The following is a 24,425-nucleotide window of genomic DNA, read 5'->3' on the forward strand; positions in this document are numbered from 1 at the left end:
ATACAAAGTGTTCTCTTCCCAGATCACAGCCTTGCCCTTGTTAGCAGCCGAGTAGGAATATCCGGCAGTTGTTCCAGATTGTCTTCCAAAAAGCCCATTAAGATTAGGTCCTGAATATTCAAAATTAACACCAATTATATCAGAATTCATTCATTCATCAAGCAAAACCAAAACAAATAAATCCATTCCTCTCTGCAATGAATATTTCTCACCAAGGCACAAAATACCCTAAAATGCATCAAACAATACATAAACACCCTCATCTCAACATACCACAATCACTAAGCCCCTTGTAAAAAACCATCAAAAATTCGAGATTTACAAGATACAAAGCAAAATATCGTTTCAACAAATATACATACACACAACCACGATCCCTATGATTCCATTTAAATCAAGCAAAATAAACTACAGATCTAAACACCATAAAAAACCCCTAATTCAATAGAAGAGCCAAGTCATCAATGCCATCAAAAGCATCGTTACACATCAACGAGCAAGAAGACAAATAAGAGCCTTAATTGCGTCTCCTGATCAATGCCAGGAATTCAGGCGGCGCCTGCCTTTGTTTGCAGTTAATCTCCCGATGCTGTACCAGAAGAGCTGAAGCCACCCTGGAATTCACATGTAGGTAGAGACTAGAGACTGTTTCTGCCAACACAAAGCAAATAATATTCAGGCATGTTCATCACAGACAACTTAGTTATGGATTAAGTAGCGATCTTATGATCTACTCGAACCAAATCTTAAAATGTGCAAAAGTATTTTATGTTGCTCTATGTTGATATGAATCTCAATCCTTACATAAATAAAGAAAGAAAATTACAATTTACAAAAGTGAATAGACAGAAGCGAGTCCCCACAGACCACAACAATATGGAGAAGAAGAAATAGAAAAGAGCTGGTGTTGAATAATCCAATTGTTCCCTTGTTAGCTATCAGAAAACTGTTCATGTTTGGTACATTTCCACAACCTGGACACATTTCTGGTCTGCTGCCTAAGTTTGTAATCATCTTTGTTTCAACTCCATATTATATCTCCTCATTCAATATCCATTCGTGCACTTTTCAATTATTGTATCGTCTCTGTACCATACTTCAATTACGCTACGATGCGTGCAACGAAATTAGTGTCCAATAATTTTTTTTAATATTTATTTTTGATGGATAAATGATTTATGAAGGAATTGAAATATTATATATAAAAATTCGGAGGCTAAGAGTCTTGTGTAAGACCACATTGGAGTTGGACAACGTTATTTCAATATGCTCAAAACTCTCTGCAACATTGATAATGAATGTTCTTATTACTGGTTTTGCAACAAGGCACAAGTGGTTTACATTGTTCCATAACTAGTTATCTATAATGCACACGAAAGACTCAGTGTTACAAGGCCACATTTCTAAGTGCAGGATGAGATGCCTCCATGCTTTTGTTTCACGCCTCAGTTTCCTTCTCTTCACCATTTCCCCTGATGCTGTCTGCCTCGACGGCTTTTCCCTTTGCGATCTTCAAAAGATACTGAACAATTTTAACTTTCACCTGGCCTCGTTTCGGAGGTAGCATTGTCTTCCCTGTAGAACATGACTCTGCAACACATCTACTGGTATTGCTCATTTCACAATCTCTGTTGATATCGTAAAGATAACACGTCTAGCAAATAAGTGAGTGAATATCTAATCAAGAGAGGAATGCAGCAATTTAGAAACAAATGGATTTGTTCTGCTTTAGTGCAAGGTTTGAGATTCTCCGGTGTGTGTTATATATAGCATTGAACCAAAAGTGCTGGTCACATAAAGTAGGGACATCTTGTGAACAATCAACACTTGAAAGAGCTTAAGCACTTTTTTGTTTTTATTGAAAGTTTCTGAGCACTTGCACTCATTTCATTTTTGCAAGTTAAAAAGATTGTAAATTCCATCTGCAAGTGCTCAAGCCTGGGAAGTCCTGAGGTGTACAAGTCAAAAGCTGTACAGTCATGTACAAATTATATGGTTGCAACATATATGGTTAAGAAGGCCAAGTCAAGTCAAGTACCCGTACCACGAACTCGTGTGGTATGTCCACCAAATCAAGACATGATTAGATTGTGTTCTTTGTCACTGCAAACATGATGTTCCCCATTAAATAGGACTTGGAACACTCTGAATGGTAAAAGACAAGAAAAACTAAACATGTCTCCTGCAGTAGTTTTCATCAAAGTGACAGAACATATCAGAGATCATATCTGTAAGGCCAAAGAGGAGAAATGCATGCCATGTCATTAAGGTTTTAAAATTTGTTTAGCTTATTATTTCTTTCAATTGCCTCCAGTACCAAGGTCCAAGACTCATCCTATTCTTGTAGTAAAGAAGAAGATATAACCATAGCATCACTCCTAGTTAGAAACACTGCAATACCACAAATTGATAAATGCCAAAAATTTCTCAACAGCCAAAAAAAATTAATGGAGCAGAGAGGCCAGCACCTCGCTAACTCCAGAGCAAGCAAAGTCAATCGGGTAGCTTTGCAACATAATACCAGATCAAGGAAAGACAAACATACCTGCTTCTAATTAGCAGACTTCACTTCCAGTTGTTTCTGTGACTTTTTCTATAAAGTATTTCTTTTTATGGAAATTAAGAGAAATGATGTATGAATGGTGAAAGATATCGACTCCTTCTACAAGCAGTATTAACTATATTGACGATATTAATAACACTGGCCTGTCTATGGGCAAGACTAAAGAGACTTTATAATGAGTATATAACCAATACAAACTATTATCCACATCCAAAAATTCCATGCATGTTGAAGCTTAGCAGTTTGTACAAGACTGAAAAAAATTAAATTTCCTTACAGATACTTTGCTAGCTGTCTTGAAAGGAGCCAAAGGCCAATTATATATCATGCTCTTCTAATCTAGTTGTTGCTTCTTAACAGAACAGGTATGAAAAAAAAGCTCTTCTGAGGCCTGAGCTCAATTAAACAGAAATCCCCATTACCTATTAGCATACTAAATAATCCGGGGGAACGCCGATTGGCGCTAAAACAGAGATCTCCTCCCAACTCAATACAATGTGAATCCCTACCCAAATCCCCATCACTCCATAAGCATTGACATAATAATTCAAACTTTTTGTTTTATCAGAAAATTTTATCATGGAGTAAATCAAATATTGTGCAGAACAATAAAGAGAAAAGAATTCAGCAAAATCAGCAAAATATTTCATTCATCTATCTTGCGTTTTACATATATATATCTCAGTGAGCAAAATTACGCAAACTAATTCAAAATTTACCGAGTAATTGAAAGTACAAAATAGAACAATAAGTAATGCATATATCCATCACTCACATAAGCTGCTGTTGCTAATAATTATGCATCAGTGCATCACTTGCCCTAGCTGCTGCTAATAATCACTAGAGACAGGTCTTCTTGTTCGGGCATGAATTCTCTTCGTCTTCAAATTTTCTTTTCCCAGGTTTGCTGTTTTCAACAGGCTCCTCTTGGTGATTAGAATCCAGACATGCCATTATCCAATCTGTGTCATAACCACCTAGCTCATCCAAACAAATATCTCCACTAGGGAGGTCATCAAGACCGAAACCCCCACCACAATCATCCCAAACTGAAAGATCATTGATATCTAGATCATCCCAAACTGAAAGATCATTGTAATCTAGAGGTTCATACAATTCACCAACATCACTGTTTATCACAGCCAAACTTTGTGAGGTTAAAATCCCGCTTTCCTCAACATTATCCACTGTGATCAGATTTTCTGAAGTCAGAGTATTTCTTCCATCAAGATCATCACAAACAGCACCATCAAGATCATTACAAACAGCACCATCTACTTTAGTCAGATTTTCTGTTGTCAGACTGCCGGTTCCTCCAAGATTTTTGTCGCTGTCTTCTTTAAATCGAGCTTCACTAGTACTTCCAGACACACAATTAGCCATTGTGGCACCCGACTTGAGAGCAATAGTGGGAGTCTTAGAAGAATCGTGAGTGATTTTACAAATAACAACAGTATCCTCAGCAGAATTGAGTGCTTCGTTTATTCCACTCAATCGATACTCATGCATTGTATAAGAACCGAGTTTATTTAAATCAACTCCCACCCCAAGTGCTGCAGAATGAGTCTCATTGATTTCAAACACCAAATATCTGCTCTCCCCAATCAAATCGCCCTTATCATCCCTGATTTTCTTCCGACTTGTCTTGCCAACCCAAGTCCCACACCCCGCTTTTTTGGAGGTGTTTTTGGAAGCAGCACTGCTTGATAGTTTGGACAATCTGGTGAACACAAACATGTACTTCTGAGAGGGTTTAATACGAGGGGACTTGAGCCAACATTCATCCTTGGGATCAAAAACTTGCCATGGATTGGAACAAGGGCCATACACTTCTCTGTTCTTGACAAGAGTGCATGAGAATTGTTTTCTGGTAATCCTGGGCTTGAGATAATCAGCGATTAATTCTTGATCGAAGGGATCAAACCTCCACCCACTCCTTGTTTCATCATCATCTCCCATTATCTTGGTTTTTACACACTCAAACTCAAGCGCTTCTTGCAAAGAACAGTAGAGTTGTTGTAAACAGATATAGAAACTTGAAAGAAGTTGTAATCATAACAATGTGGATTCTTCGCTCTTTATATCTGATTTTATAGATATAGCTTGGTGCCAGGTAAGGAAACCCCTGTCGAACGTTGGGGTTTCCATCCCTGTCTTGTTTAGCAGGGTTCATCATACTTGCGCACGTTTGATTTAAACTTTATACAAGATATGTAATTATGTAATCTTTTTTTTTTTTTTTTTGAAACTATGTAATTATGTAATCTTAATAATTTAGATAATATCAAGTTAATATATTGTAAATAAAAATAAAATAAAAATTATTTAATATATAATATTAATATAAAATAATATGAATTTTAATATATTATATAAAAAAGTTAACAAAATATAAAAATATTGTTTAAATAAGATGTTATATTAATATTTCATTGAAACTATAATATGAGTTTAGGGGTATAAACGAGCCGAATCGGACAATGTTACGCACTTGTTTAAATTCGACTAAATAGTTTGGCTTGGTTTAAAATTTTAAGTTATGAGCTCGGCTTGAAGAAATTTTGACATATTTGAATTAGGTTTGAAATTTTGAATCGAGTTAAACAAATATTGATAAAAATTCACAATGTGTAATGTTAAACTAGATTTAATATATAAAATCTATTTAAATATAAATATTTATGGGGATGGATCCAGGAATTTAACTAAGTGGCGGCAGACAAGACACAAAAATCGCTAAGCAAGATTTTTCAGGATGACACCATTCTCCTTGATCTCAACTCTTCTAAAACAGTCATGCTAAACAATTTCTCAAGCGTCTCATCCATCACCCCAACACCATTATCCTTGTCCCTGTCAACTGTTCTTGCTCTGCTGCGAGTGTCCTTGGCGGCCCATTTTACGAGCACCAGGCTTCTTATACCCTACAATTTACAGACGAAAACTACTTCACTCTTGCTAACAATACTTTCCAAATTATAAATCTCCCTGGACTTTCTGATTTGGAGAGTGATTCACTATTGAGTATTGAGTAAAAATATCTGATAACACTATTGATCCAATCATGCTAAGCTGGCTGCTACATCTAACTTACAAGTTACAAGTACCTCAAGCATTAGGAACTGAATCACAAGGTAACAAGCATAGCATTAATAACAGGGGAAAGTAGCTAGATAACCAAGGTAAGTAGTCAAAAGTACCAATTCTTAAAATGCAAATTGCATGATAGTAACTTTTAAGCCAATGTATCAAAACATTCATTGCTGCTTTTGACAAAATAATCATATGATATGTAGCTATCTAAAATCTTGACATAATCAATTGTTTTGGTGTCAAATACCACCTCATCTCAAAAACCGGAGTCTACATCAGCACTCAATGAACAAGAACAGAGTAGCTCGGAAGTATATTTATTTTGGAAAGAAATTGTAGTTTGTCTTCTCCTTTCTCATTCACCTTTGTAGTTCAAAAAAGGGCTCAACAGAATAAATGAAATAACTTATGCAGTAGCATCCTTCAGATATGCGATGAGGTCCGCACGTTCCTGTGGCTTCTTCAGTCCCGGGAAAACCATCTTAGTTCCAGGAATATACTATACCAAAAGAAACAAAGAGAAGAAATAGTTAGAACAAATAGACAGTGGCAATAGGGTATCCCTTGGATGTCCATAAATATTACACAGAACATTAACTACATTTAGAATAATATAATCAAACATATGAAATCTCTTTGACACACACAAAAAAAAACATATGAAATCTCCACCACTGAACAATTTACAGTATAAACACTACAAGAACTCTAAATAGTCAAAACTTTAATAAATATAACAGATATTTACCAAAAGATACACATATCAGCAAACATTAGAAGCCTAATCAATAGTTTAGGTCTGATCCATAACAGAGATTGCAATTTGTTAGATAAGCTTTTACCGAAAGTGCAAGCTGCAACATTCACCAGAACAGAAAAGCATAATGCGTTACCGCTAATAAATTAGCTGAATTAAAAAAACATTGCATTGACTTTCAGTTTCAAACAAAGTAAAATCCCATATATGTAATTCATATAGCTCATACAAAAACACACTTCTGCATGCTGCTTTCTCTGATATACAGTAATCTATATAATACAAGTAAATCATATCGATGTTCACACATAAAACACACTTCTAATATTGACAAGTTGTAGAACACTTAGGATGTCTTAATTCTAATCACCTCATTTTATAGAGCATGACACATGAACATAGAAATTCGATATAAAAGGAAAATGGCTGTGCACGGAATATTGTCAATACCTTCTTGGGGTTGAGCAAGTAATCATACAAAGTGTTCTCTTCCCAGATCACAGCCTTGCCCTTGTTCGCAGCAGAGTAGGAATATCCGGCCGTTGTTCCAGATTGTCTTCCAAAAAGCCCATTGAGATTGGGTCCTGAATATTCAAAATAAACACCGATTAGATCAGAATACATTCATTTATTGAGCAATACCAAAAAAGAAAATCCACCTCCTTTCTGCAACGGATATGTCTCACAAGGCACAAAATACCCAAAAATGCATCAAAAAATACATAAATACCCTCTTCTCAACATACCACAATCACTAAATTTGTAAGAAACCGTTAAAAATTCGAGATTATCACTTCAAAGTGATGAATTTGCCTATGCCTATACATACACACAACCACGATCCATATCATTTCATTTAGATCAAGCCAAATAAAGTACAGATCTAAACACCATAAAAACCCCTAATTCAATAAACGAGCCAAGTCATCTCAAAGAGCATAAACGAACAGATCTGAAAACATAATTATGAAACAAAAAGGCGAAAACATAAAAAGAAAAGACATGGGTTGTTGTAATAACCTTGCTTGTGACCTTGGCCTTGTTCAACGGTGTGACACTGAGCACACTTGGTCTTGAAGATCTTTGCTCCCACGTCTTTGTTGCCTGCTGGTGCTTCTCCGAACGAAGCCATTCAATTCCCCTTGCTTGCTTTTCTAGAGAGAGAAAGATGTAGAGAGAGAAAGGGGTTTTGGTTTGGTCTGTGTCTTTGTGATGCAGAAAGAGAGAGAGAGAGAGACGAGACAAGAGAGTTTAGGCGTGTGGTGTTCTCGAGGCGGCGTATATATGTTTAACACGCTGTCAAATAAATTGATTTTCTGGAAACTTCCTTATGACTATGGTCATTTCTGGGACTTAAATTAAATTATTTAATTTAAAAATTATTTAATTAATATTTTATTCACTAATTATACATAATTAAAATCAAAAATTTCATTTTAGTAAGAACAAAAAGATTAATTATATTTTAATAAACACAAAATAATTAGTAAAAGAAACGGTAATAGATTTTTTATCATGATCATATTCTATTTACAAAATACCCTTTTATTTAGTTTTTAACATAAGAAAATAAAAATGATATTTTAATTACAAAACCCACTTCTACGTAAATTTTAAAAATCTCCTTTTAATTTGACCATAATATAAAAATAATGAATGAGATGTATAGGTTTTTTTAGAAGATTATTTACTCCTCGGTCCCTTGTTTACATTAAGAAACAGAGCTCAGCAAGTATAATGCTCTCATAAAAATATCATTTAATAATTTATTTTAAACTTATTTTTTTTAAATAAAAATTTATTACCTAAATTTTTATACAGAACAGAAAATTTCAAAAAAAATAAATTATGAAACTATATTTTATATGCTTTAAAATACATGTGGCGAGTAATTGAAAAAAGTATAAATAAATGAGAAAGATAGGGGAAATAAATTAAGGATAATCTTGGGAAATTACTATTTTTAGTAAGGCTGAGGGGCTCCCAACATGAATGACCACTGTGAACTAAGAATCCTTAAACAGTGTGACCGATAGTAACTCCAATCACAAAAAATTTTAGTTGAAAGAAGTTGGTATATCAAAAATAAAAAATAAAAAATTCCATGAAAATATCACATTTCAACATACTGTCGAACCATTATAGATATAACAAGTCATTAATAAGTCAAATGACTTATTTTTCAGAAATAAAGGACTTATTTCCAAAACAAGAGATAAGTCAAATGGCTTATATCTGCCATGTGCAGGGCTGAGCAAAACCGGACCGACACCGAAAAACCGGACCGAACCGAATAATTTCGGTCCGGTTCGGTCCTAATTTTTTGAAATTTCGGTCTATTCGGGTATTTCGGTCCGGACCGAAATAAAATACGGTCCGGTCCGGTCCCTATCAAAAAATTTCGGTCCCGGACCAAATGGACCGAACTTATATATGTATTATTAATATTTTTATTTTATATATTAAATAAACATATTATATTATCTGTACATCCTAATGGACCTAATATCCTAATAGACCATCGCTGTACCTAATCTAATATCTTGATCTGCTGGTGCTGCAGCGCCGTTGTATGCTTGAATGAGAATCAAAGATACGCTAACCCTCACTCCATAAACACACACAGACACTATAACCCTCAGTCAATCCATTACTGAGGCTAAGGCTTAAGCTTCCTCCTCTTCACTAATTTTAAGTTTCTTCCAAATCCATCTGATACTGATTTGGATGTTTTTTGTATGTTGGCCTTTTCGGGGGTACCAGGCCTGATCTCGTCTCAGTTAAGGTTTGTTATTGAGTTTTACTTGAGATGCTATGTTCATCATTTGATTTACTTAAAAAATTTCGGTTTTGACGGACCGGACCGAACGAATTATTTCGGTTCGATTCCGGTTCGGTCCATATGCAAACTTCGGTCCGGTCCGGTCCAAAAATTTTCAAAAGTTCGGTTTTCGGTTTTTTCGGTTCGGTCCGGTTCTGGACCGAACCGACCGAATGCTCAGCCCTAGCCATGTGAGCTGAGAAACTTTCAAGCCCACCTTTTAAATCTCGAAGAGATAGATATAGAATGCATATTTAGTGCCACATTGACATCAATGAAATAGAGCAGAAAGCAGAGTAACCAGTTAAGCGAGTACATCTTAAAATCAACCAAAGATAGCTTATAATCCTATTCAAGCTACAACTCTTCATTATATATCCCGTACAATCCAACTTATAAATCTCCCTACATTCAATTGAGAGTAATTCACTGTCAAGTTTGAGTAAAAATATACAATAACACTATTGATCCAGTAATCTTTGATAACAGTACTGATCCAATCATACTAAGCGGCCATCTAACAGACAGGTATCTCAAGCTTTAGGAACTAGAATACATGATTGAATCACAAGGTAAGAAGCATAGCACAAATAACAGGGGAAAGTAGCTAGATAACCAAGGTACACAAGTCTCCATTATTAAAGCTCTGTAGGATAAGTAGCTTGAAATACCAATTCTTAAAATGCAAATTGCACAATAACTTGTGTAAACCAATGTATCAAAACATCCAATGCTGCTTTGACAAAATAATCATATGATATATAACTATCTAAAATCTTGACATAATCAACTGTTTTGGTGTCAAATATCACCTCATCTCAAAAACCAGAGTCTACATCAGCACTCAATGAACAAGAACAGAGTAGCTCAGAAGTATATTTATTATGGAAAGAAATTGTAGTTTGTTTGCTCCTTTCTCATTCACCTTTGTAGTTCTAAAAACTGCTCAACATCATAGAAGAAGTAACTTATGCAGTAGCATCCTTCAGGTATGCAATGAGATCTGCACGTTCCTGTGGCTTCTTCAGTCCCGGGAAAACCATCTTAGTTCCAGGAATATACTGTACCAAAAGAAACAAAGAGAAAAAATCGTTAGAACAAATAGACAGTGGTAATAGAGTTTCCCTTGGATGTCCACAAAAATTACACAGAACATTTACTACATTTAGCATATTAAACATATGAAAGCTCTTTGACACACAAACATAACCATATGAAATCTCCACAACTCAACAATTTACAGTATAAACACTATCAAAACGCTAAAAATAGTCAAAACTTTAAAAAATATAACAGATATTTACTGAAAGATACACAATATCAGCAAACAAATAGAAGCCTAATCAATACTTTAGGTCTGATCCATCACAGAGATTGCAATTTGTTAGATAAGCTTTTACCGAACATGCAAGCTGCAACGTTCACCAGAACAGAAAAGCATAATCCGCTACCGCTAATAAATTAGCTCAATTAAAAAAACATTGCATTGACTTTCAGTTTTAAACAAAGTAAAATTCCACATATGTAATTCATATAGCTCATACAAAAACACACTTCTATATGCTGCTTTCTCTTATATACAGTAAACTATATAATACAAGTAATCATATAGATGCTCACACATAAAAAAATTCTAATATTGACAATTCGTAATAGCCTCAATTCAGCCAGAATCACCTCATTTTATAGAGCATGACACATGAAGATAGAATTTCAATATAAAAGGAAAATAGCCGTGCACAGAATATTGTTAATACCTTCTTGGGGTTGAGCAAGTAATCATACAAAGTGTTCTCTTCCCAGATCACAGCCTTGCCCTTGTTCGCAGCCGAATAGGAATATCCGGCCGTTGTTCCAGATTGTCTTCCAAAAAGCCCATTGAGATTGGGTCCTGAATATTCAAAATTAACACCAATAAATCAGAATACATTCATTCATCAAGCAAAACCAAAAAAAATATCCATTTGGTCTCTGCAATGAATATTTCTCACAAGGCACACAATACCCTATAATGCACCAAACAATACATAAATACCCTCATCAAACATACCACAATCACTAAACTCCTTGTAAAAAACCATTAAAAATTCGAGATTTACAAGATACAGAGCAATATATCATTCCAACAAATATACATACACACAACCTCGATCTCTATGAAGACTATGATTTCATTTAAATAAAGCAAAATAAACTATAGATCTAAACAAATAAATTTCCAAGAAAATAAAAACATGAAAACCCCTAAATCAATAAAAGAGAAAGAGCATACATGAGCAGATCTGAAAACATAATTATGAAGCAAAAAAGGCGAAAACATAAAAAGAAATTCATGGGTAGTTGTAATAACCTTGCTTGTGACCTTGGCCTTGTTCAACGGTGTGACACTGAGCACACTTGGTCTTAAAGATCTTTGCTCCCACGTCTTTGTTGCCTGCTGGTGCTTCTCCGAACGACGCCATTCAATTTCCCTTCTTGTTTTTCTAGAGAGAGAAAGGAGTTTTGGTTTGGTTTGTGATACAGAGAGAGAAAGAGAAGAAACAAGGCAGTTTTGGCGTGTGGTGGTCTCGAGGCGGCGTATATGTATTTGTGTGTAGGTTTAACACGCTGCGGAGAGGGAGAGCTGTTAAATATTGATGGAATTTCTGGAAACTTCCTTTTGACTAAAGTCTACAAATATTTGCGGAAGGGATATTTCCACGTAGTCTCCTTCACAACTTTAACTAACACAGGCCTGTTTAATTGAAATTTTAAAATACAGTATCTTTTTGAAATTTGAGAATATCTATTTTAAATTTTGTAAAAATATCAGAATCTTCAGTTATTTAATTGGATTCTAAATTATGTTAAAAAAATTTGGTGGTATTTAATTAGAATTTTAAATTATACTTAAAAATTTGATGATATTCAATTGATATGATTTAAAATTCATTAAAATCTGATGATATTTGAATTTTGATGGATTTTTTTTGGACATGATAAAATGATGAATTTTGTGATATTATTTAATGTATTTAATTTTTTTTTTTAAATCTCATCAAAATCAATGAGATTTTGAAAAATTGCGTTTAAAATAACAGTGTTGTAAAAAGCAGTAATCGGACTAAATCGGTGAAGACACTGAACAAAGATAAATCGGGGATTAAATGAATTAATCGGGTGATTAATGAAATAATCGGATATTTAATCAGTTCGTTGATCTACGGAACAGGGATTAATCGGTGATTAATCGTGATTAATGACCGACTTTTAGAACATAGGTTTAAATCCTAAAAAATCAATATCAATTTTATGACATTTCATCAAAAATCCGCACAAAATCAAAATCATGTACAATCCATTAAAATCTCTTGACTAAAAAAAATCATTAAAATCTCAGTTAAATACACTCTTTGAAATTTACCCTAGATTTAGTTACTTCTCCCTCTATTTTTATAATTTACAATCTGTGCAATAATTTTTGAAAATATATATCTGTTTTAGTAATATGTATGATTTTTTATAATATAATTGATTAATATATATATTATCATTTAATTTGGTTTGATAAATTATTTTATTGATATTTTACACAAATACAATTTCAATATCTTCCGATTAGGATTAAAATATTTGAACATTTTTACTACAATTTAACCACTGAACTACTTTTGGTCGCTAGACGAGCCGTCCAATAATTTAAGTTTGTTTTAATTAAACGACCATAATGAGTATTTCAAAATTCCAGTACTTCATTGGCATTTGGCTGCTGTAAATAGGCATCAACTTCTGCCTAAATTACCGAAACTTGTGGTGTAAAACACGAGAAAATTACAGTATGCTTAAATTCATAAATTGAACTACTCCCATGTAAATGTAATTGAAATCTCGTACCAGCAAGTATAACTTTCTCGAAGGTGTATCCCCATTTTCTAGCAACCAAGTATGGCCCTGCACATTTTACCATGTGCCTGACAGCAGTTGGTAAATGAGGAGTAACAAATATATGCACATGTTAATGAAGCCATTAAGTATCATAAACTTCAAATTCATTAAAACTGGAATCCTCCACCGGGAAAACCTCCTTCAAAATGGAACGTAAATTGTTGCCCTCCTCCACCGAAAGGATTAAATCCACCCCCACTGCCGCCCATGCCCATGCCTTCTACATCTTCCCCCTGGTCGTATCTCATACGCTTTTCTTCATCGCCAAGAACCTGTAAAAAAACAGAACTGGTGGTTAGCATGCCAAGAATATACAACGCTCAAAATCTAACTTAAATTTTATTATACATTAGAAAATTTCATTCTTATACAACCATATCTAAGGAAACTTTGAAGTAAGAAACATTGGGTCCAGTACTATAAATAACTAAATCAAATCATAAGTCCTAACACCATAAAATACATCAGTTTTTTTATATATAGTAGCTCCTTAGAGTATATCTTCGCAATTGGCTATTGCATATAGTACAAGCTTCACTACTCTTTTTACTGTCCTTGACAACTTAATTATTGAAGGTGATTAGCTTTTAGTGAATCTTGTGAAGTTTAAAATGCTTTCTAAACACTGTGAAGTTTGGCCAACTGTGACAGTTTCATAAACTATATCAGACGAATTGGGTGCAGAGAATCAGCCTAACTCGTTACTGGTTTACCATATGATCACTACTTGGTTGAACGCTTATGTTAAGCCTTACAAACGCGCCAACCATAATTACTCAAGAGGGGCATATCACTTAGGATGCCAAATTTCATAGAAAATCTGACAAATGGAGTTGTGAATGAAGAGACTTCAAAATTATACTCTGCCTACAACGAACTATGAACTTACAGAAGGCAAAGTAGCTGAACAAGAAAAATATACAGGCCCTGTTTGGAAGTTAGAGGTTTGGGCAAAAATTAGAGGTTTGAGGTGGTTTAGAGGTTTGACCACTACAATCCGCTAATTTTAGTGTTTGGTAGTTAGCGGATTGAAATAAAGGTTTGAGTCTAAAAAGCTAATTTTGAAAAAGCTACTTTGAGGAGCTTTTTGGATTAGAGGTTTTGGTTTGTGTCAGAAAAAGCTAATCAATCAGCTATTTACCAAACAGTTTTACGAGAAACAACTAATCTAATCCGCTAGTCAAAACATCTAATTCAATCAGCTAGTCAAAACATCTAATTCAATCCGCTAACCGCTAATCCCCAAACAGGGCCATATATTTTTGTCAGCAAACTCAGTCATCTATTCTCCTAATATATATATTCAAGATCTGATTCTTGTCGAACGACATAGGTTCAGATGCTGTCTATATCGCCATTATATGATTCAATAGTTTGTCAATCAGTTGGACTAAGAGCTTATCACACAAAATCTAAACATTGTATCAGAGAACAAGTACTGAACTGTAGCAGGATAACATAAGAACCAGCACAAGAAGATAGTTTTGGCAGAAACAAACCTCATAAGCTGCAGCGATGTCTCGGAATTTGGCTTCTGCTTCTTCTCTATTGTCAACATTCTTATCTGGATGCCATTGTAATGCAAGCCTCTTATAGGCCTTCTTAATCTCTGATACAGATGATGTTTTAGAGATCCCCAAAATCTTGTACCAGTCTTTCCGCTGGCTAATCTTTAGTGCTTTCTCAGCCTTCATCAGTGTTTGACGTATTTTCCTATCCTATACCATTTACCCATGTCATATTAGTGGTCCAACTTTGCAGTCATGTTTTGAGTAGAAACAAGGAAGCATCAAGTCCTCTGCCATCTCAACATGTAATCAACATTTATTAACTAAAAGGTTCGGTCAACATCAACCAATTATTAAAACAATTTTAATTTAAAATTCAAAGCATAATTTTAACAGAACTGTTGCAATCTTACCAAAGCAGCAAAAATAGAAAGAAAAAAAAAAGAAGATGAATTGGAGCATAAAATCTTCGTGAAGACGTGAAATGTTTACACAATGTATAGTAGTTAGAAGGACAGACCTATTAACTACACCATGCAGCAGTGTTATAAGAAAGTATAATATTATAATGATGCCTTCTTACAATTTGAGCTTTACCACTGACCTGAGGTGATTTCTCAGAAGCTGCTCTTAGATCTGAAACTGCTCCCTCAAAATCTTCGACCAAAAGTTTGGCCTCACCCCTCTGTAAACCGAATATATTGAGGAATTACATAACTAATCATGCAACTCCGCAGACAATTTTAATTCTTGGCACAAGTATGTTGCAAAATGCATAACTATAGCTGACCTGTACTAGAGCTTCTAGAAGCTCCCCATCGATGCTAAGCGCTTCTGTACAACTGCTCACAGCATCTTTTCCCCTACCAAGCTTAACCAATACTTTACATAAACCAAGATGCAGATTAACATTGTTGGCAATATGAGTAGGGTCCAAAGCAAGGGCTGCTTTGTAGTCCTCCACCGCAAGGCGCAACTTTCCCCTATTTTCGTTGTCTTCTGCCTGCATTGATGTCGCATTTTAGTACAATAGGTAATAAGAAATAACATATGGTTCAGGAATGGCCATATTCATTTACACTTTTAGTCTTCTTCAGTAATTTCTTCACCCCAAAATATGCTTTCTTCAATTCACTATGCTCTGGGTCGAGACGGAGACCTTTCTTGAAATGCCTGAAAGCCCATGCAGCGTCATTGTAAATAAACTGTTGCCCGAGCTAATAACCCCCCCCCCCCCCCCCCAAGTCTCTCACTTAGAATATGTCTGTGTGTTTTTTATATTTGCTGCTGAAAAAGAGATCTTTTTGAACAAACCTTATAGCAACATCATGATCAGCTAAATAATAGTAAGCCCGGCCACGAAGATGCAACGCCTCCAAATTATCCTCATCTTCTTTGAGGATAAATCCTGTCTCTGAGATGACACTGGAGAAATCTTTAGCTGCTAATAAAAGCTTAACTTTGAGGACTTTGGCCTTGTACCGTGAGATAAAATAATGCATCATGTCAGAAAATATATATAGGTAAATGGGAAATAATGTTCAAAGATAAATGAATGCTATAATTTTGATGGTTACCTTTGAGCATTCTGGAGAAAAAACAAGGACAACCTTGTCCACATATCCCAATGACTTTGTAAAATTGCCTGAATCAAAAAGATTAAGGGCAGTATCTAGAGCATCACGAGATTGATACAACTGAGAGAGCTCCTTTTCCACTGCTGAATTTCCAGGTTTAATATCCAGAAACTTTTTATAACTTTTCTCTGATTCCTCGTATCTAAATTTAACAAAATCTGTTAGAATGATTGTCCAAAGAATAGACCTAATAAACACTTTGCCATCCCTCAATATTCAAAATGCATGGCTTACTTGCCTGGAATGAAATACAAATTCTATTAAATGAGCGGGTGTATCAAATCACACAATTCAATGTTACTGATATAAAGAATGTTGCAAGAAAACAGTCACAATCAATAATAATTTGAAACAAGTGAAAAAACAGATACTCCATATTTTACGGAAAAAAATTGTGAGTAAAAAATGTCAAGCAGCTCGCCTTGTTATGATTTGGATAACTATATGGCAAGCCCAAAGCTAGGGAGCAATTCAATCAGCTCTACCTCTAATGAACAGGTATATGACATATCAGCTCTAGAAATCATGTATCGGGGTATGAAGCACCTATCCTAAGTTTATTGTAGCCATTTCATTGTATTACTCACTAGAAAGAAGTTTAAAGCACAGTCGCAGCACCCACAGCAGAATTGGAAGGGTTTAAAATTATATCATTTTGATGTCCCAAATAGTCACACTGGCATCTGATGGAATTCTACAAGTGGCTCTAGAAGCCCACAGAATCTCTTAATTCAATGAAGATGTTGGCAACATACTGGCACGCTAGAATTGTCTAGATACTGGCTCACTAATCTAAGCCCAATATTTCAAATATTTTAGTAGAAAATCATGACCAAACAGATAAACTGCAGACTTATTCAACATTGTTGATGGCCACTAGCCCAGTGTCATTCTATATGTAGAAGAGAGAGATAATCCGATGGAGGAAAATATAATTAAGAAAGAACCAAACTATCAAACATTTAGCCCTGAGGATTATATCGAATTATCGATGTTTGCTGCAAAATAATGGAAGTCCATCAGCAACCTAATGTACAAGGCCCAATAATAATTAGGTAAACTGATCATAACTTTAAGAGGAATTATTCTAAATCTCCATCACCTCTAACGTTCACCAGGATTGTCTTGGCTTACCAGTTCAGGCGGTATTAGAGTTGAGCCTCATATACGGAGTACCCTAGTTTTTGTTTTTGTTTTGGACGCTGAAATAGTTTTCTAACTACTGACACATGTTTCGATGTTTGTAGAGGTATCATAATCCAACTTTGCTTAGAATGGTAATTTTATGCCCAAGTAAATTGGTAGCTAAATTTCTAAATGTAAATCTTGTAAAATTTAAAGGGAAACAAAAGGCCATCCTAGTCAACTCCAATATAGAGTCACTTGCCTCTTTAATATCTCGAAAGAACCACAATAAATAGTCTATGATTAAAATTCTATATACAAGAAATTACTGAGTCTCCGAGTCACTAACATCAAGAAGGCAATAACTATTACTGCCTAATTATATAAACACAATTTGAAGAAACTTGCCAGATTATTTTTCAAGAAGACAACAGTTCTATATTGCACTGGTATACGAAAAAGAACTTTAAAGGAAGGTTGAATGAGAGTTGCCAAATAGAACCTGCAAAGCTGGCGAAGGATGGATGCTCTATGCCTGTATGCTTCAGAAAGAGTCGGGTCAGCCTCAATAGCAGCATTTAGGTCACTAATTGCCTCACTATAACGTTTCACCTTAATACTATGCGCAACTCTCTCATACAACTCAGCAGCATCACCTGGTTTGCCATCTGCACATTTACAATAACGCCAAAGCTTAATTATTCCCTGCACACTTTCCAGTTTCCACTACACCATAAACATAATACACTCATCGATTCCACTCAGAACCACATAATGCCAAAGCACTTGAACTATAACCATCCCGCAAACATCAGCACATTCTCATTACACACAAAAAACAAGTAACTCAAATTACGACAAAAGGGCTAATCCCAAACCAGTGTCTTTTTCTCACAGGTCTTCCCAATACATTATGCATCAATAAAATACGGTATTTGGATAAAACTGCAGCTTCCTAACATAGTAACATCCCCACAGGTACATTAACATATGTCAATTCAAAGAAACCACATAATAACTTCAAATGGTATTATAACAAAGCTAGAAGATCAAGTGAGCTTGTAATTAAGATTATTATAACACAAAATCAAACAAAAAGATAAGAGATATATAAAAGAGATTATAGTAAAAGAAACTACCAAGGGCAGAGACCAAAGGCTGAAGAAAAAGGAATTGACATATAAACACGAAATGCAGTAAAAATAATGTGTACACAAATCCCCTCCATGCTACAAAATCCACTGATAAAGCACCCCATATTTTCATCATAAATTATGTGTTTTTTTAAACGCTCGTGTGCTTGTTGTTGCGTACGAGGATTAAGCACGAGTGTGACAGACTAACAGGACATTCAGTTGTTGTGTTACGTAGGAACAGCCTATTAAAAATCTCCACGTGGTCTCTGTCTATTGATACAAGTGTCGAGTAGTCAGCTTCCGCGTTGCATTACAGTTTCAAATGATCTGCAATCTGGGTCTCGCTGGATCAGTTAAAAGTGGGCTTTGGCCCAGTGGACAATTATGTGTTAATGCCCTAATTTAAAACAAACCGGCCTTGTCCAAGAGTATCATTTCTCTGTGATTGGCCCATAGATTCTTGCTATTATATTGCCGTGGACTGTGGTCCGTACGTCGTTAGCTTGTTTAATTGAAATAGATTAATTAATTTTATTCGTGTGTTTTTTATAAATAACCAAATGACAAAAAAGATTAATATGATAATTAATTGATACTTTTCTTAAAGGAAGCATTTTATCAGCGTTTATCAGCGTATCTCCTGTAACAATTATGCACTGAAGCTAATTACAGTAAGCAACAATGGAGGCTCTGTGTGTAACAAACTGTATTACGTAACCATATTGTATTGTGTAAAACAGAGAGAATGAAAATGTTTATACAAAAGCTACTTGTGAATGAATGAGAGAGAGTCTATATATAGACTACACTCCACTACATCTAACTAACTTTCAACTAACTGTGACTCAAGTGGTGGTATTGACAGGCTGTACTGACAGGCTGTACATGCTGATGTGGAGAGCTCTAGTCAACAGCCCCCCTCAAGAGCCCCCCTCAAGATGGGAGTGGTGACAGCATGATGACCCAATCCCAGCTTGGACAACAAAGAATTGAACTGAGGTGATGGAGCAATCTTAGTGAAGACATCAGCAAGCTGTGACTTGGTTGGCAAATATGTTAATTGTAGCAAACCCTCCAACACTTTGTCACGAGTGAAATGACAATCAAGTTCGATGTGTTTAGTTCTCTCGTGAAAAACAGGGTTCTTGGCAATGTACAATGCTGATTGATTATCACAATGCAGAGTAACTGGAGTAAGATTTGTAACCCCTATATCAGCCAACACTCGAACAGCCCAAGTAACTTCGGATGCAGCAGCTGCCATCGCTCTATACTTAGCTTCAGATGAAGAACGCGATACTGTAGGCTGTTTCTTGGACTTCCAGGTGATAGGAGATTGGCCTAAAAGCAGTGTTCTAAAAGTCGGCGATTAATCGGGATTAATCGCTGTTCGGTCGGCCACCGTCTCGATTAAGCGTTAATCGGTGAAGAAATCGTTTTTTCTCAAAATCGGGATTAATCGGTCAAAAGACGGGATTAATCGGAAAAAGTCGGTCAAAAATCGGTAAATTAAAAAAAAATTAAAATAAGGGAAAATAGATTTTTTTGCAACTCAACTTATAGCGTTTTTAGAAACTTACCACCCAACTAATTTATTTTTTCTTTTAGTCACTAATGTTAGGTTTGGTTTTTTTTTAGCCACTAACTTAGGTTCGGATTTGATTACTAGTATTATGATAATTTTTTTTGTCACTAAACTTATTGCGTCTTTAGAAACTAACCACTCAACTATAATTTTTTTTATTTTACTCACTAGTGTTAGATTCAGCTTTTTTTTGTCACTGAAGTTACGTTCGGATTTAATTATTAGCATTACATATTATGTGTAGCATTATTAAAATATAGTGGTAGTCTGTAATATTTTGATAATTTGATATATGTTTGTATTTTTGTATATAGTACTTTTTATGTCTCCAAGGTCGTTTACCTTGGATGATAAGAATGTTACACGCATTTTATGGCCTTTAAAAGATGTAGTTTCAAATATAACTTTATTTTTTTTTGCGAATGAAAATTCAGCATTTGAATTTTTACACACAAAAAAAATCACGAAAATAAGTTATGGAACTATGTTTTATAAGAGTCTTAAATACGTGCTAAGCAGTAGAAAAAACGGTAAACTGATGAGAGAGACGGAGGGAGTAATAATAATATAAAATGATGTATTATATATAGAGGACAATCATCGAAAATTAAGTTTTCCTCTCTATTTATTTATCTTGAAAATTGTAATAAGACAAAGTTATTAAAATTTTTGAAAATAAATTTAAAAGAGATCTTAGACTGAGCTAGTCGATTGAAACTTTAATAGCGAAAGATGATGCGTCATATCACTCAATTACACTTTATCTTATTAGAGGAGGTCTATTGTTTGAAGTCATTAATTTCATATTCATGATTTATTGAATTTTTGGAATCTAATTACGATTTTTCTAGATTTTAATTTTCATCGGCTCATTTTATATTATTATTGCTGTATATAAAGATATAAACATACGACACTCATCGAAATATTACATACTATCACTATGTATAAATGATGCTACAAAAAATTATTATAATGCTCGTAATCAAATCCGAACCTAAGTTGGTGGATAAAAATAAAACCAAACCTAACATTAGTGACTAAAAGCAAAAATAAATAAGTTGGGTGGTAAGTTTCTAAAAACGCTATAAGTTGAGTGGCAAAAAAATCTATTTTTTCTTAAAATAAAAAGTAAAAAAAATTAAAATTAAAATTTAATTTCTAATAAAACAAAAGGCGTGGAAATGACAAATAAAAGTTGTTTTTATCACCTTGCACTCTTTCAATATTAACCCTTAAACTCTAATTACAAAAATTGCAATTTTTTCCTTCGCATATTCAATCAAATTCAAGTTTATACATGAGATGACTAGACTTGTATATGTATATAAAGACATATTTTGTCTTATAAAAAATCATTAATCTTTTGATTTTATAAGACTATAAATTTCTAGTATATATAATTAGTGTTAAGTTCTATGGAGTACATAAAAACATTGGAGTATTGGAGTACAAATCATAATTTTTTAGTTTGATCCTATATAATATCTTTGATTATCCAAATTTTGATATAATCTATCATTTATAAGTTGTCTTGCACATAATTGTCAATTAATCATTAATATTTTTCAACTTTAACAAGTAATAAGATTATTGTTCTGCTTATTAGTTATATTACAGAACATAGAGTCCTATGATTTATAAAAGTAATTATTCTGCCATTTGATCACGATGTTTATGTTGTAGAACATAATGTGCAGGTTGTCAAATATTTACAAATATTATCGGACAAAAAAAATTGAAATTTAGATGACTAGATTACATTTTATCAAACTTTGTACTCCAATACTCCAATTTTTTTTGTACTCCATAGAACTTAACTCAATATAATTATATTAATATATATAATTTTAAAAATAATATTAAATTGATTACGATTAATGATCCGATTAATCACTCCGATTAATCCCCGATTATCCGATTAATCGCTAGACGGTGCTTTCACCGACTAAGTCCGATTCCCGCTTTTTACAACACTGCCTAAAAGTAACACATAGCCCGTGATTGACCTTCTGGAATCAGGGCACGATGCCCAGTCTGCATCTGAGAATGCCTGTAGTCTAATGTTGTCTGTAGCACGCATTAAAATGCCTTGATTAGATGTAGCATCTATGTATCTCATAGTATGACTTAGTGCATCCCAATGAGACGTTCGAGGACTTCCCATAAACTGACTTAAGGCTTGCACAGTGTAAGACAAATCTGGTCTGGTGTTAGTTAAGTAATTCAACTTACCAACAACTGAACGATAATCTTCTGGATTTGAAATAAGTTCACCTTCCGAATTACTTAACTTCAAATGTAAAGGAAGAGGAGTAGCAACCGATTTGGAAGTATCAAATAATCCCATAGCCAACAGTTCACGAACAAATTTACGCTGACTCAACATGATTCCATCAGGTAAATAGTCAATCTCAAGACCAAGGAAAAGCTGTAGCTTACCAAGATCCTTAATACTGAATAGAGCATGCAAATGTGCCTTTAAAACCTCCATCCTAGTAATATCAGTTCCTGTGAGCAAAATGTCGTCCACATAGACGGCAGCAATACAAAGTTTGTCACCAGTATGCTTAACAAATAAGCTGTAGTCATTCTTAGACTGAATGAATCCCTGATTAAGCAACTCTGTAACAAGCTTGGTGTTCCACATTCTGGAAGCCTGTCGAAGTCCATAGATGGATTTAGTTAGTAAACATACCAGATTGTGAGGATTTGGTATGCCTTCAGGCACATGCATATATACTTCTTCGATTAAATCGCCATGTAAAAAGGCGTTATTCACATCCAATTGAAACAGTGGCCAATTTTTGATAGCAGCAACAACAATCAACATTCGAACAGTCCCCATTTTAACAACTGGTGAGAAAGTCTCAGCGTAATCAATACCAAATTTTTGACTGAAACCCTTAGCAACTAACCGAGCTTTGCACCTCTCAAGGCTACCATCTGATTTAAGCTTGACTTTGTAAACCCAACGGCACCCAATTGCCTTTTTACCAGGTGGTAACGGGACCATTTTCCAAGTGTCATTAACAATAAGAGCTTTAATTTCTGTTTGCATTGCATCAACCCATAAAGGATCCGTAGCCGCTTGAGCATAAGACTGAGGCTCAACAATAGCAGAGGAAGAAACAGAAGGTGTATATCGAATCAAATTACACCAATGAGATGTACCCGAATTAGTGCTAATATTGCATTGATAATCATGTAAATAGTCTGGAGGCTTAGAAGCTCTAGTAGACCTTCTCAGAACTGGTGGAGATACATAAGGACTGAGATCCACAACATTATTAGACATTCCAGTATTACTATCAACATGTGCAGTATCACTATTAACAGGTACATCAGAATGAGTTGGTGAATTGATATCATGTGCTAGGAATGGAGAATCATGATCAGATTGGGTAGTGGGATATGCAGTAAGGTTAGACTGACCATCCATATCACAAAAAGAGGTAGAATGAGATGGTAAATAGATAGCATTAGAATAATCTGGATGCTTATCCATGTCATGAAAAGGAAAGTGTTTCTCATAAAAGACCACATCTCTGGAAATGGATATAGTATGCGATGAAAGATGTAACACTTTGTACCCTTTTTGTGATGGGGAATATCCTAGAAAAACACACCTGTCAGCCCTAGGGTCAAACTTATGTCTATGTACTTTCAGAGTAGAAACAAAACATAAGCATCCAAAAACTTTTAAATGCTGTAAATCAGGTGGTTGATGAAATAGCCTATAATAAGGTGTGTCATTATTGATACTTTGCAGAGGGACTCTATTAATCAAATGTGTAGCACACAATATGCTTTCTCCCCAAAATTTCTGTGGAATTTTCGATTGAAAAAATAAAGAACGTGCTGTGTCAAGAAGGAACCTGTGTTTACGCTCAACTACACCGTTCTGTTGAGGTGTATGACTGCAACTTGTCTGATGAATGATACCATTCTGTTGAAACAAAACAAACATAGCACCATCTTTTAACTCTTTAGCATTATCAGACCGAACAACCTTGACCTTCTTTTTGAATTGAGTATCCACATATTGAAAGAAAGCAGCTAAAACAGTTGCACAATCAGATTTATGCTTGAGTAAATGAACCCAACTAAACCTACTAAAGTCATCCACAATGGTTAAAAATTGATTACAACCACTTGGAGTTTTGATATGATAAGGACCCCATACATCGATATGGATCATATCAAAAGCACACACTGTTTTGATAGAATCGATTACAAGGAATCGATCGAAAAAACAGAGAAAAATCGAAGATCT

General features: G+C 34.7%; 4 protein-coding genes across 4 annotated transcripts; all 4 read right to left on the bottom strand.

Moving 5' to 3' along the window:
* Nucleotides 1-3,403: 3,403 nt before the first annotated feature.
* On the bottom strand, nt 3,404-4,522 carry LOC108212128 (protein ATAF2-like). Its single transcript, XM_017383860.1, has one exon. It carries the CDS (start codon nt 4,520-4,522, stop codon nt 3,404-3,406), a length of 1,119 nt encoding a protein of 372 aa, XP_017239349.1.
* A 1,228-nt stretch (nt 4,523-5,750) lies between these two features.
* LOC108214978 (cytochrome c) lies at nt 5,751-7,689 on the bottom strand. Its single transcript, XM_017387263.2, has 3 exons — nt 7,434-7,689; nt 6,864-6,997; nt 5,751-6,155 (listed from the first exon to the last, which is right to left on the bottom strand). Exons 1-3 carry the CDS (start codon nt 7,543-7,545, stop codon nt 6,063-6,065), a joined length of 339 nt encoding a protein of 112 aa, XP_017242752.1. The 5' UTR covers nt 7,546-7,689; the 3' UTR covers nt 5,751-6,062.
* A 2,282-nt stretch (nt 7,690-9,971) lies between these two features.
* LOC108214977 (cytochrome c-like) lies at nt 9,972-11,927 on the bottom strand. The gene is made up of 3 exons (XM_017387262.2): nt 11,585-11,927; nt 10,992-11,125; nt 9,972-10,295 (listed from the first exon to the last, which is right to left on the bottom strand). Exons 1-3 carry the CDS (start codon nt 11,694-11,696, stop codon nt 10,203-10,205), a joined length of 339 nt encoding a protein of 112 aa, XP_017242751.1. The 5' UTR covers nt 11,697-11,927; the 3' UTR covers nt 9,972-10,202.
* Nucleotides 11,928-12,947: 1,020 nt separating this feature from the next.
* On the bottom strand, nt 12,948-18,744 carry LOC108213561 (dnaJ protein P58IPK homolog). Its single transcript, XM_017385366.2, has 9 exons — nt 18,568-18,744; nt 17,931-18,096; nt 16,244-16,445; nt 15,981-16,141; nt 15,746-15,839; nt 15,457-15,669; nt 15,271-15,351; nt 14,658-14,876; nt 12,948-13,430 (listed from the first exon to the last, which is right to left on the bottom strand). Exons 1-9 carry the CDS (start codon nt 18,695-18,697, stop codon nt 13,266-13,268), a joined length of 1,431 nt encoding a protein of 476 aa, XP_017240855.1. The 5' UTR covers nt 18,698-18,744; the 3' UTR covers nt 12,948-13,265.
* Between the last annotated feature and the right edge of the window lie 5,681 nt (nt 18,745-24,425).

The sequence above is a fragment of the Daucus carota genome, chromosome 3 (genome assembly GCF_001625215.2).
Source record: "Daucus carota subsp. sativus chromosome 3, DH1 v3.0, whole genome shotgun sequence".
Classification (NCBI taxonomy): domain Eukaryota; kingdom Viridiplantae; phylum Streptophyta; class Magnoliopsida; order Apiales; family Apiaceae; genus Daucus; species Daucus carota.

Bases quoted from the DNA above. Each gene is read 5' to 3' on its own strand.
- LOC108212128 (XM_017383860.1), bottom strand. From the start codon at position 4,522: ATGGGAGATGATGATGAAACAAGGAGTGGGTGGAGGTTTGATCCCTTC.
- LOC108214978 (XM_017387263.2), bottom strand. From the start codon at position 7,545: ATGGCTTCGTTCGGAGAAGCACCAGCAGGCAACAAAGACGTGGGAGCA. The intron at 6,998-7,433 runs GTTATTACAACA...TTGAATATTCAG, and splicing joins AGGCCAAGGTCACAAGCAAG to GACCCAATCTCAATGGGCTT. The intron at 6,156-6,863 runs GTATTGACAATA...CTTTTGGTATAG, and splicing joins ACTTGCTCAACCCCAAGAAG to TATATTCCTGGAACTAAGAT.
- LOC108214977 (XM_017387262.2), bottom strand. From the start codon at position 11,696: ATGGCGTCGTTCGGAGAAGCACCAGCAGGCAACAAAGACGTGGGAGCA. The intron at 11,126-11,584 runs GTTATTACAACT...TTGAATATTCAG, and splicing joins AGGCCAAGGTCACAAGCAAG to GACCCAATCTCAATGGGCTT. The intron at 10,296-10,991 runs GTATTAACAATA...CTTTTGGTACAG, and splicing joins ACTTGCTCAACCCCAAGAAG to TATATTCCTGGAACTAAGAT.
- LOC108213561 (XM_017385366.2), bottom strand. From the start codon at position 18,697: ATGATGAAAATATGGGGTGCTTTATCAGTGGATTTTGTAGCATGGAGG. The intron at 15,352-15,456 runs GTCAGCTATAGT...TTCGGTTTACAG, and splicing joins TTCTAGAAGCTCTAGTACAG to AGGGGTGAGGCCAAACTTTT. The intron at 13,431-14,657 runs GTTTGTTTCTGC...GTTTTTTTACAG, and splicing joins ACATCGCTGCAGCTTATGAG to GTTCTTGGCGATGAAGAAAA.